A 12836-nucleotide genomic window follows, 5' to 3' on the forward strand; every position below is an offset into this window, starting at 1 on the left:
ACCCATTGTTAGTCTGTCCAAGAAGCTATTTGATCATGGAAAAACTGCAGAGCCTATAGATTAATAATAATCCCACAACATTGATAGACCACATTGCCAAAGACGATAATAATCAGCCTTGGAGTATTTTCTGCCAATCTGATAACATTTATGCCACTCATTTCATTAGCTGTATATAATGAAGCTGACAGCTAGATACAAAAAGATGGAACCATCTGTTAATCCCAACGGCTGAGGTTGGTTGTGTAAAATAAGTATGACTTGAATTCGCATAGCCTCTCAGACATGTCAAATTGACCCTCAAAGCTCTTCACAGGGTTACTTGGAGACCAAAGTTTGGACCAATAAATGTAACTATGCTACACCAACAAAATATCAAATAAAAATGAGCTAAACAGCCAATGAGTCTTTTGTTTTGCTGGTACTTGTTTTTATTTAAAGTCCTTTAATATCGTCACTTTGTATTTAAATTATAAATATTTAACTTAAAGCAGATCAAGTTAAAAAGCTTTTTTTCTAAAGAAATGTACATAGTTCATATGCATTTTGACTTTGAAAAGAGAATGGTAAAAGAATCAGTAAATATTTCACACTGAATTAAGTATCTACAAAGAAACCAGACTACATCACAGTGGCGCAGTACCATCAACTCTGACTGGTCAGTGCCGGTGATGAGTCTGAACTCATGCAACTCCAGGTTGTGAAGTACGATTCATAGGAAGATGATATGGGAAGCAGCTGTGTACTGAGAAACAGGATAGAAGTCAGAATATGGATGAAAGACTTTTTTTAAGCATGGTATATTTATTAAATTACAGGTGCTTAAGAAAATCATAATAAATCACGTACAATATGATTTTTATATATATGATATACATATCCATTATTAAATAGGGAGGTTGTACCATAGGTACAAACCAGCTTGGATTATTATACAAACATAAGGCTTTGGGTTAGTCTTCGATAAACACTATTAAATTACATACAGGGTTGACCTGTTTCACCATGAAAAGTCTTCCCTGATTTACTTTTATCTTGTCCACAGTGCAAAAAATAAGAAGCAAACTCACTTAATTATAGTGCAACAAACCAGTAGAGCTCTTGTAATGAATTTGAGTGTTAGAGCTTAAACACTTGAGCAGTAAATTGCTGCTTAGTACAGGACATTGCTTCACTGCTCCTGTGTTTCAGTTCTAACTACAGCAAACAAGATTCAATATTAATGCTTAATATAAAGAATACAGGTTTGATCATTTCGGTGCTTAGAAAAAGACAAAAATATGTACAAAATACTTCAGGTATTTGAATAGATTACCAATACATAACTTACTTCAAGTTGTACCACAGGCAGAATAAATTGGCGTGCACTTTGGTGAAATTGTAAAAATGAGAACTTTTAAGCCCACCTGTAAACTGTAAATATATTACAGCATCCAAAGGCTATTGGCATTTAAAAATCTAGGAAACTGTGCACTTATTTCATTAATCCCAACATGTCCAAAATTTCAAATATGTTTTATCTAATTTCTTCTAGTTCCCACTAGCACACGCTCGCAATTCATTGCTACATCTTGGCAATTGCCAAGGTCTTAACTGGAACTTACATTCTAAAAAAAACACTTTGGAAATGATATCAAAGTGAAATATTTGAGTATCTCTCAAAGAAACCATCAGGAAGACAAATCTATCGTAGACACTACAAAAATCAGTCAAGTAGCTGCTGTATCAGGTTGTTTTAATTATTGCAAAATTCTCTTATTCCGCAATTAAACATTACTGACAATGGTTAACCATTTTTGTGTTGTGTCACTGTTCTTGAACAAACAATCCTCACTGATCATTAACAAAAAATCTTGCACCAAACACTTCAGTCATCTTGAGTCCAATCTACTCAAAACCTCTGCAAACCACAATGAAGCTTAGATAAGCCAGTCCACTTTAGTTTTGGCTTGAGTTTTTGCTAAAGTTGAACATTTTGCATCACCTTTTGGCATTCATATAACATACAGTCTGGAAGGACACTGCAAGGTGATCGCAGCCACACTGATAAAATCCCACCATGAAATCGACAGTGAAGTAAACAGGGCGTTGATGGAAGCAGTTGGCATGCTATAATCCCTTCTGTTCCTGCAGAAGAAAGGAAAAGTTAATTTGGACAAATATTCCATACTCAGCACAGTGAAATACTTCAGTGTGGGGCAATGCTTACTTTTGCCAACATACATTTTATAGCTAGCATTGCAATACTGAATGTAAACTGAGGTCTATGTTCTGTGAGAAGAATCCCATTCACTAGTTTCTGAACCAAGACAATTCCAACACATTCCAGTTCAGGTCAGTGTATAAAAATATGCTCATTGTGGAACAAGATGCTACAGCATTCCAGGGACGAGGGAGAACATGCTCATTCCCACCTAACTGTCCATAACACCATGAGCTGAAGCCAAGTAGCATTCTGTCCATGGTTCGTTCAATATCATTTCTTCCCCCCGCCCCAACTCAATCCAAACAAATAAACAGCATATATTAAACTTTGTCTGATAACAACATTAAATTAGACAGTCAGGACTGAGCTACCGAAAAGGGTGAACAGTTTAGGGCCATAGAAACAAAGGATGTAGTGAAGGCTGTTTCAAGTTGCACATGTTCTTGCAGTTTACAAACCACCCCTGGACTGCTGGGTGGTGCTAATTAACTTTATTTATGGTCAATATCTTAATTGGCAATAATGCATTTGCCTAAATTTCTAACAAATTCCTGTCAAAAGAGCCACACTTTACAAAAGTAGTGGATTAGGCTTCTCCCTGATTGCTATCAAACCCATTGCCCAGGGTTGAGCCATGCACAGCAGCAAAACTCCAGGTTCAACTCCTGGTCAGAGTTCAAGTTGGCTGCTAGCTGGGACAATTGCCAGATATCTAATGGCAGAAACAAAAAAAGATCAGCTGAGAAATGCTCACACTAGGACATCAGGTGCGGGGAGGCTGGGTTTTTGTCTGTACTGATTAGATGGATTGTTTAGTTATCAAACATGCATGCAGCTTCAGATGAAAGTAATTTACTTAAACACTTAGCTCCATTAGGGTCTACTGACCATGATGTTTTCGCCAAATTTCCCTACTCAAAATTGATTCAAATATGGCAATATAAAAAGGCACCCAATGAGGAGCCAGTCTCAACACAACAGATAGTAATAAAGACCAGTATTGAGCACTTTTTATTTTCTCTTACTCAAGTTTCTTCCTCAACATTTTCGATATTGTTTCCAACAGAGATAGGGTAGAATGTACAGAAAATAACAGAGGTTCCCAAACTAACTCCTAGAGGTGTTACAAACCGATGTTCTCGGGCCATGAACTCTGAGGCAGCAACAGTGAGTTAACGATGAGTGCTAAACGCATTGGGACACCTCTAAATCATTGGAATGTGTTTGGAAGGTGGATGCAACTTAACCCAGCCAAATAGTGAGATCTGGATGCTGCAAATCCAATGGAGAAGAATCGCTGCCACAGGTCCCTTCCCAACATTCCTCACTGCAGTCCCCCACCTCTGCAAAAAAAACTACACTCAAGGGTTTGGGGTCATGGCAATGGGTGAACACCAAAATTGAGTCACAACTGGAAAATGTTTGGAAAACATTGAAATAAGAGGTGAAACAAGAAAAAAGTGGACTACAAAGTAAAAAATAGAGCAGGAGGAGAAGAGATGAAGACAGAAGGAAAAAGAAAAAAACAAAACTTTTCACACAACTGAAACAAAATCAAAAGAGAAAGATAAATGGCAGAAGTGGAGGTGAATTCGAGAAAGAATTGTTGTGTTGCCATAGTCTTACAGACCATAGGGGCTGCTCTCTCAGAGAGAGGTGACTGGTGGTGATTTAACCTGAGGGCCACCAGACCTCAAGCAAGGTAAGAGGTTGAGAAGTAGATCCTTCATGGTAACCTCAAACCGGTGATGGAAATTGAACCCATGCTGTTGGCATCACACTGCTCTGTAAACCAACAATCCAGCCAACTGAGCTAAACCAATTCCTCAAGAGAATCCAATAAGAGGAGAAAAATTATTTTTCAACAAAATGGGCCATGACACTAACACATTTGGAGGGTGACTGTGTAGTGCAGCACAAAAACAGAGATATTTTGAAATGAGAGCATTCTCCAAACATAGCTGTTAATTTCTGGAGGTTGTAAATTAATATTTATAACCGTAAATATATATTGCTAAACCAAATGTGAAGATCAAACCCACCTCCACCTCAGACTATTGAGAATGTTTTTGGGTCTTTGAAATGGATTAATGCCTCTACTGAAATAGAAGGCATAGCAAGCAAATGCAAACTAACTAAGTATTTGCTTGCTAAAACCAGCTTAATGAGTCCAAGTTCCTGATTAAGTCAGGAACAAGTTTGATGAGTGCGTAACAAAGCAAAAGTATGTTAAATATCCATTCTCCAGTGTGCAGGTAGTCATTAGCAGAATGTTCCTTTACAAAAAGGTGCTTGCAGGATAATAAGAGAAGAACGTCAGATTGAGAATCCTAATATAAATTCTTTGAATTAACAAGTTATTAATGCTAATCGGTTGGGATCTTACGATGTTTAGTCAATGACTTTAAAAATGCTAATGAGGTGAGGGATTAAAACTCTCAGAAAGGCAGCCAGCCATCACAATCAAGTTTCTCTCCCCATTTCCTAAACGGAATCTTCTGTTTTCACTAGTGGGGTGTTTGGACATGCAAGGGGCATTTAATTGGATGGGGTGGTGTCTTACCTAATCCCACTGCCTTCCGGCCTCTGTCAGATTTATGTAGGAGTGGAAAGACCCGAGGCTGACCTTCTCATCCCACTGCTCACCAAAGCTCTGAAGTGGTCCACTTGAGGGCCTCATCCCAACATTTCCAGGAGTAAGCAAGCTGCAAGTGGAGGTGCCTCTATACAGCAGCTAAAACTGTGCAGCCAGTGTGTCATCTGGTGATCGTGGTGGACAGTTTTTTTTTGGGAAGGGGTTTGGTTGCCTGATCAAGGGGTTACAAATCAGGTTGGAATAGGAGGCAGCCGAGAACCAACCCCTCTGCCGTTGTTACCGGCACTCCCACCCAACTCCCACCCTATGTGTCCCACAGTAGGTCCCAGTGGCCTGATTTGCTCTGTGCCTCCCAGCGTTCTAATGCCTTTTATTCCAACTGTAGCAACAATCAATGTCACTCTGCGGACCCTTTGATTACACAGCAACTCTTAGTAAGCAAGACCTTTGACCCTTGATTCTAACCTCACCACTGCCAAATTGACATTTGATTTGATGGATAAAGTAGCATAGGTTTCTTGCCAGCAACAAAATCCCACCCACTCAACAAGATTCCATCCCCATTTCCTTCTCCAGACTCATTTTACTTCATTCTCTGGGTAGATGTAGTCACTTTTATAAGCAGGCATTCTGAACAAACTGCTGTGTTTAAACAGGTTGCCACTGACATCTACTGGCCCGATTGTGTAACTGACGATATCTGTGGAATTAGGCTGTTGCACCAATGCTAACCACAAGGTCAGTCCAAAACATAGCAACTGGCCAGTCGTAGGTAATTACACATCAGTAGGAAGATCTATTTGGAAAACGTCTAACGTGCTATTCTACTATTTTCTATTCAGTTCTATAAATCAATCGGTTGAAAAGGGAAGCACAGAAAAGGATGAATTTGAGAAAATGGATATTAGGAGAGAGTAAAGGGCAAAACATTGAGATTATTAGTTTTATTCTTCTTGCACATATTTAAAGTGTTCCAAACCATTCTCTTCACATGTGACAATGTCTTCTATAAACAAACATGACATTTAAAAGTCCTTTTGTTTTGGATTAAAGTATGGTATATCCATACCCATTGTTAGCCATTTGACAGAAGTGATGCCAGTCACAATACTGTCATGGCCAATATCCTAGGTGCTTTTTCACAGATTAAAGTCAGCTGTAAATTGTTTTAAAATTCATCAGAATTAGCAATTATTCCAAATATAAAGCCTTCCAAGGGAAGCTCCTCCTAGGACTGCATACTTTGGGGCATCGTTTAAAATCTGCTGTCTGCATAGATGGCTCTTCTGATTCATGGTAAATGAATACATGTTGGTGTTGAATGAGTCAGGGATCACACTTCTCCATGAAGCCCACTGTAGTCACCTGGACAGCTGACAATCATGGGCAAGGTTCACAAATGAATAGTGCCCACTTAACATAAGATATCAGGCCAACAATCACATTCAGCATGGTTCTTCAGCAAGAATTCAGCAGAGATGAGGGGGAAAATTGACCGAAAATGCAAAGTAAAATGAAATATTTTCAGGTCAGGCTTGCACAAGCACTGACTCCATTAATATATAATTTCAGCTGTATAATAAATAGATGTTACCTATAATATCCACAATATGTAGCTTCAGTTCTTTCTGCAGTGTATGAAGTGCTGAACTCAGAGCTACAGGTGAATTTGGTGCAAAGCTGAGATTTTGTTTCACATCGTTGGAAAGTGAAAGCCAGAGGTGCCCAAATTCTTCAGTGGTCAGTTTTAATGGCCTGGAAGTAGACAGACAAGTGAATAAAGTCAGAGGGCTTATCAAATGAGAACAATAATTCTAACCATGTACTTGTCAAAAAGTTGCATTTAATCTCATGAGTTCATCAGGACAGTACCAGTACAATTGTATTGAGGACCAATTGGATAATACCAATTTTATCCAGTTTTTCATATTAGAAGGTACAGGAGCTAAACAAATCAGCGAGGTCCAATCTAGATGCACAGGGTTTGTTTTGTGAAGATAGACCATTTCCTTATTCCAACCTTAGTACAAGGATGGTGCTTAAAAAACAAATATTATCCCATCATTGTAATCATTGCCAATTTTGTTCTCTATCAGGCTCTCTAATAACTCTGAATGCAAACAAGGTAAAATTTATCTTTACATGTGTAAAATGGATGGCACTTATTCTCTCACTGTTGAAAGAAATTTTTCTTCCATTGTAAGAACAGGCAAGTGAAGCTAACTTGTTAACAGGCAGAGGCGCTATGGCCACTTTGTATGTTGTATAATTTGATTAGGCACAAAGGAGTTCATTGTCTTGTAAATACTGCCTTGTATACTTGTCTTTACCTAGCAATTTTTAGTTAAAAATACATCATCTACATACACTGTTATAACTTGAGTACGCTGAGTAAGTTTTGTTCCCAACAGCCTAATATTAATGAATTGTTACAGTGCACAGAGGCCATTCAGCTCATCATGTCTGCATCTACTCTCCAAATAAGCATTAGGAATAAGTGACACTCCTCTCCAAGTCACCCAATGACATTATAGCTGAGAAATACAACTATTTAATTGCTATTAAAAGTCAAATAAATACAGTCTTAAAGGTACTTTTGACCATACCCAAGCATTCTTTAGCTCACTTAGTGCAAGATGCAAAAAAGAAAAGACATTTTGTATTTGCAAAATAATTTACTCTGTCATTATTCCCTCACGCATAGATATTACCATTTAAAGTGGGATCACGATCCAAACATGTCAGCTACCTTCATCCGAAATTGGCTGCTACAATATGTTAGGACACAGTTTAAGGAAACTCTTCCTTAGTTATTCTTAACTGTTACTGTATGGCATACCCTGAACTCCAGATGGTATCTCCTCACACTAAAACAGAGAAGATTTCACAGAACTGCTATTTACAGAAGGCAACATTTGGCCTATAATTTCTGTGGTAGCTCTCTAAAGGACCATCATACCTAGTGTCACCTCCCAGACTTCTTCCCATAGCTCTGTGCTTTCTTTTCAGATAACAATCTAATTTTGAGTGTCTTGATTGAACCTGCACTTCCAGCACATGAGCAGCATTATTCAGATCCTAACTACTTACTGCATGAAAAGGGTTATCCTCATGTCACACTGATTTTTAAGCCAAGTGACTTAAATCCATGCCCACTTATTTTCAATGCTCTCACCAACAGGAAGATGATTTGTTTAGCATTTCAGGGAATACAGTATAAGCTCAATGGCAGTAATCTAATAGAAAATAATGAGGTTCTAGCTGTAGCACTGGACACCCCTCTCAACAAAAACTAGGATCCAAGCCAAAAACTTCAAGAGCTGTTGAATTTGCTTGCCTTCCAGTATGGGTTTATCAGCCTGCAAAAAAAAGGCTGAAATATAGCAAGTGTCAATCCATTCTTCTTAACTGAATGCATCAGCATCTGGGAAAATACCTAAAGTGTATTATACTCAACACCTCCCCAAGAGTTTTATATTCCTCATTTTCGATCCAATTATAAGAGAACTTGGCCAGCGACTGTCCCACAGATGACAGGTGAGTCTGCACTTCCTTTTACAGGATTAAAAAGACAGTAAGTTGGATTGTTCCCAGGCAACAGCCAACCATGCCAATGAATTCTGTAGCTGCTCCTTCTCCTTCCACTCAGAACAGGCTATGTGATCAACTACCTCAGGATATCAACATTCACAGCCAGTAGTTCAATCAGCGCAGAGATATTACACCTTAGTATTTTCAGGTAAATGCTTTTTTCATAACTGTGCTGCTCAAATGATGTTAAATATTTTAATTGCCCATCAAGCAAAGTGAAGGCCCAAAGGTTGTAGTTCACAACCACATTCCCCACAGGAGGTTAACAGGAGCTTGAGAATAACATGACACAGATATTAAGGACCAAATACTTGGCCATTATCCTCAACAACACAGTTATGAGCTAAGGTTCTTATACACTTGGGATTAGAATACTAATACCCAATTTATTCAGGACCTTTAACAGCTAGTTACATTTGGACCTTTTATTCCTGATATTTCATTATGATAAGCAAATGTGCAAGTGCCAAAAACTACAAATAAAGTTATTTGAATAAGTTTCAGCAAATTTCTTCAATATACAGAAACACTTTCTATAAACAGCACAACAGAAAGCATCAATATTTAAAACTGCAAAGAACATTCAATATTCAAAGAATAATAACCAAACTTGTAATACAGCAATTCATTCTGAAATTCAAAGCAATTTTTGAGAAGATTTGTAGTTCAGTTTGATGACAAGTTAGCTCGCTGAGCGAGATGATTTGTTTTCAGTCGTTTCATTACCATACTGGATAACATCATCTCTGGTGAAGCGCTGATGGTATGACCCACCTCTCCATTTATAGGTCTTGGTTACTTAAGGTGGGTGATGTCATTTCCGGTTCTGTTTTTCAAGGGAAGGTAGATAGGATCGAAATCAATGTGTTTATTGATTTAGGTTCTATCTACCTTCTCTTGGAAAAAAAATACGGAAATGACATCACCCACCTTAAGTAACCAGAGACTCTCACTGATGATGTTACCCAGTATGGTCACGAAACGTCTGAAAACAAATCTTCCATCTCAACAAGCTAACAGACACACTTATTCATAGCAATGTTTATCAACCAATTATTTTGCTGCACATTAGTCTCATACCTGATGAAATCAATTAAAAATAGAGTGAGTGTAAATTCCTCCTGGATACAATGACTGGACTCTAGCTGATAAGTAAGGTGTCCTGTGAGTAGCACCTGGGTACATGGCTTCACCATCTGTAGACAGAGGTGACATTTGACTGTGGTTTGGGATTGCACCAATGGAAAAGGGAAGTCCGTGCTCTCAGAAGTCTGCATAATTATATAAAGAAACATTAAAAGTAGAAATGTTAAGGTTGAAATTATAAATGCACCACACTATCCCATTTAATCAATGAAAAATATGATCTGGTAAAATGGTAACATATTGTGATCCTCCTGTAGGTTAAGGTTGCAAGAGATCCTCCACAAAGTAAACTCCTTATATGAACACATGAATTAGGCACAGGACTGGACCACTTGGCCCCTCGAACCCACTTCTCCATCCAATAAGATGATGGCTAATTACTCAACAATCCCACCTACCCCCAGTAACTTTTCACCCCTTTATCAAAAATCTATCCACCTCTGCCTTAAAAATATTCAAAGACTGCTTCCACCACTTTGAAGAAAACTTTCAACCATCTGAGAAAAAAAAGTCCTCCTATCTGTCCTAAATGAGTGCTCCCTTATTTTTAAACAGTGACCTTTTAAAAAAAAACATTGTTGTTAAGTTTTAGACTCGCCCACAAGAGGAAACATCCTTTCCACATCCAACCTGTCAAGTCCCCTTCGGATGCTAAATCAAGTCACCTCTTACTTTTTGAAACTCCAGCAGATACAAACCTAGCCTGACAAATCTTTTCTCATAGGGAAACCCACATATTACAGCTAAATGTCCTCTGAACTGCTTTCAACATTTTTTTTTTAAATAAGGAGACCCTATGACTCTATAGGAATTTGGATGGGTATATGAATAGGAAGGGTTTGGAGGGATATGGGCCGGGTGCTGGCAGGTGGGACTAGATTGGGTTGGGATATCTGGTCGGCTTGGATGGGTTGGACCATCCGTGCTGTACATCTCAATGACTCTCTCTATGACAATACAGTGCACAGTTCTCCAGATGTGGTCGCACCAATGTCATGAATAAATGAGCTATAACCTCCCTACTTTAGAATTCAATAATGCTCATTGGCTTTCCCAACTACTTTTGTGATTGATGCACTGGAGCACACAGATCCCTCTACATCTCAGAACTGTCATCATTTAGATATTATGCTTCGATTTCATTCTTCTTGCCAAAATGGAAAATGGCACTTTTCCACATGAAACTCCATTTGCTAGATCTTTGCTCACTCACCTACCTATCTCTATCCCTTTGAAGTTAGCCATCTTTATTATTGCTCATCCATCCATAAGCAAACCTGAGATGATGATAAACAACTTTCCCAAATCAAAAGCCAAAGGATTTCTAGCATTAAGTTGCTGCACAGCACATCACATGCCCGACTGCCTGATTTCAAAGCTGAGGAATAATGTGTGCATTTCGAAAGCGCACGACAAGGGGGATTAAGAGAGAAACCAAGAGAAGGGAGAGAAACTCTAATTCTAATGTTAAAATATACATTCATACAATTGTGGTTTTATTTCAGAATTTTATATGATCAGCATTAAAGGGTTTCTTTTTATAAGTAATGTACACCACAAATCCCAATAATGTTTAAAAACTTCAGACAATATTTAATTCCAATAATCTTTTAATGAGACAAAGTAAAAAAAAAGTACTTAATTTTAGCAAGTTGCCTTATTTTAACTGTTCAATACTATACCACTGCTAGATTGTATTTACCTGCAATTCGTCAGTTAATGCAAAGTTGACTGTTGCATTATGAACTTCCACACTGCTGCGGTTAGTAATAAACAAGAGGATTAGCAGACAGTCCTCTTTCCAAATTTTACAGGAAAACAAAGCTATATTTTCATTGGCACAAAGAAGCTCAAGCTTTGAATGAGCATGCTCAGCAAACTCTTCTGGCAAACTTGGAGTTAGACCGGAGATTTGGTCATGACCCTCAAAGGCAGAGCGGCAATTTGCAGGCTGTATGATGTCAAAATTTCCATCTGCAAATAGACCTGAAAAGGGTTCCTTTGATGCTGAAGGCATGGCTTTGATTGTCTTCAAGTTGTTACTTGGAGTCCATGATCTGTCATATCCTTGGGCAGGCTGCTCTGTAGGGACCTCTGCAGAGTCAGATGATGTTTTCCTTAACGGCATTGCTTTACTTTCTTGGAAGGGACTACATCTTTCTACGACATTATCCATGAGGTTTGGAATTTGAGGGGGATGTGGAACAATTGTCTTCTGTGCATTCATAGCTTTCTCATGACCATTTTGCCCCTCAACAATCTTCGATTTTCTCCAAACTTTCTGGGTACTGCTCTGAGGTTTGCCCATCTAAAAAGATTGTAAAAATGTAGAAATTATAACTTTTACGGTCTTGATATCGCTAAGCAGCATCAGTCAAACATTTTTATTCAGGTGAACTCATGCACATTGTACACACTTTAAAATGAACATTAGCTGCAAGATAAAAAAGATCTTTATCTTTAAGTCAAATATAGCAAAGAACCAGTTTCACAGTTTAGCAAGATTTAAAACTAGATAATTAGTAAGTCTTCTGTTGCAAAATGTCTTAGACATTACAGGGATAATGTTTAAACTGCTCTTTAGTTTTTATTATTTTGTAGATTTTGATGACAATAGAACATGCATCTAAAAGGCTAGAAAAATGGATAGTGAGTAAAAAAAAAATCATTTGCAGCAAAAATTGGTTACCATGAGTGAATAGAGTAGATACAAATCAGTTTGAAGTTGTACTTGAATTAACAGAAACAGTTAATCACCTCATTGAATCAGTGTGTTATTTGCAATTTTTAGACTATGCAAAATGTTTCCTGGTTAAGTCTTGCACTTATTTTCAAATGAGACTGATCCCAAAATAAAATATAAACCTGTTTAGGATCTCATTCAGCCTCATAATACTGAAAACTACGTTAAATGTTCGGCAGATCCGACAAACTATGCTGATGTTTTCCTTTGGGACTTAACTCTCCAAATACTGAGCCCATTACCCTTTAATTTCCAAATTCATCTTGTAACTGTTAACTAAGGGCACTTGTGGTAGTGGTAGTGTTCCTACCTCTTAGGTAGGAGACCCAAATTCAAGTCTCACCTGCTCCAGAGGAGTGTTATAACATGTCTGAACAGGCTGATCAAAGCATCTACAACTGTTGATTACGGATGTGCATGTATAAATATGGCAGCCAGTTAGCTTAGTTTGCTGGCATGCTGTTCAGAATAATGCTAACAGTGCGGGTGCAATTCTGGTTCCAGCTAGGTAGCCTGGGGACCTATCTACCTACTTACCATGCCCTATCCATGCA

The 12836-nt window shown here is 38.2% G+C and overlaps 1 protein-coding gene across 1 annotated transcript in view; it reads right to left on the reverse strand.

Moving 5' to 3' along the window:
• Positions 1 to 784: 784 nt before the first annotated feature.
• Positions 785 to 12836, reverse strand: part of ap4e1 (adaptor related protein complex 4 subunit epsilon 1) — a 65787-nt gene continuing 53735 nt past the window's right edge. Inside the window, exons 18-21 of the mRNA XM_043677376.2 lie at positions 11242 to 11847; positions 9474 to 9664; positions 6397 to 6557; positions 785 to 2127 (exon numbers count right to left, since the gene is read on the reverse strand). Of these exons, the coding sequence (XP_043533311.2) occupies positions 1961 to 2127; positions 6397 to 6557; positions 9474 to 9664; positions 11242 to 11847 (1125 nt within the window). The 3' untranslated portion in view covers positions 785 to 1960. The remainder of the gene's footprint in view (positions 2128 to 6396; positions 6558 to 9473; positions 9665 to 11241; positions 11848 to 12836) is intronic.

Source organism: Chiloscyllium plagiosum, unplaced genomic scaffold (genome assembly GCF_037043375.1).
Source record: "Chiloscyllium plagiosum isolate Xiang-an unplaced genomic scaffold, Cpla_swu_hap1 HiC_scaffold_39, whole genome shotgun sequence".
NCBI classification, from domain to species: domain Eukaryota; kingdom Metazoa; phylum Chordata; class Chondrichthyes; order Orectolobiformes; family Hemiscylliidae; genus Chiloscyllium; species Chiloscyllium plagiosum.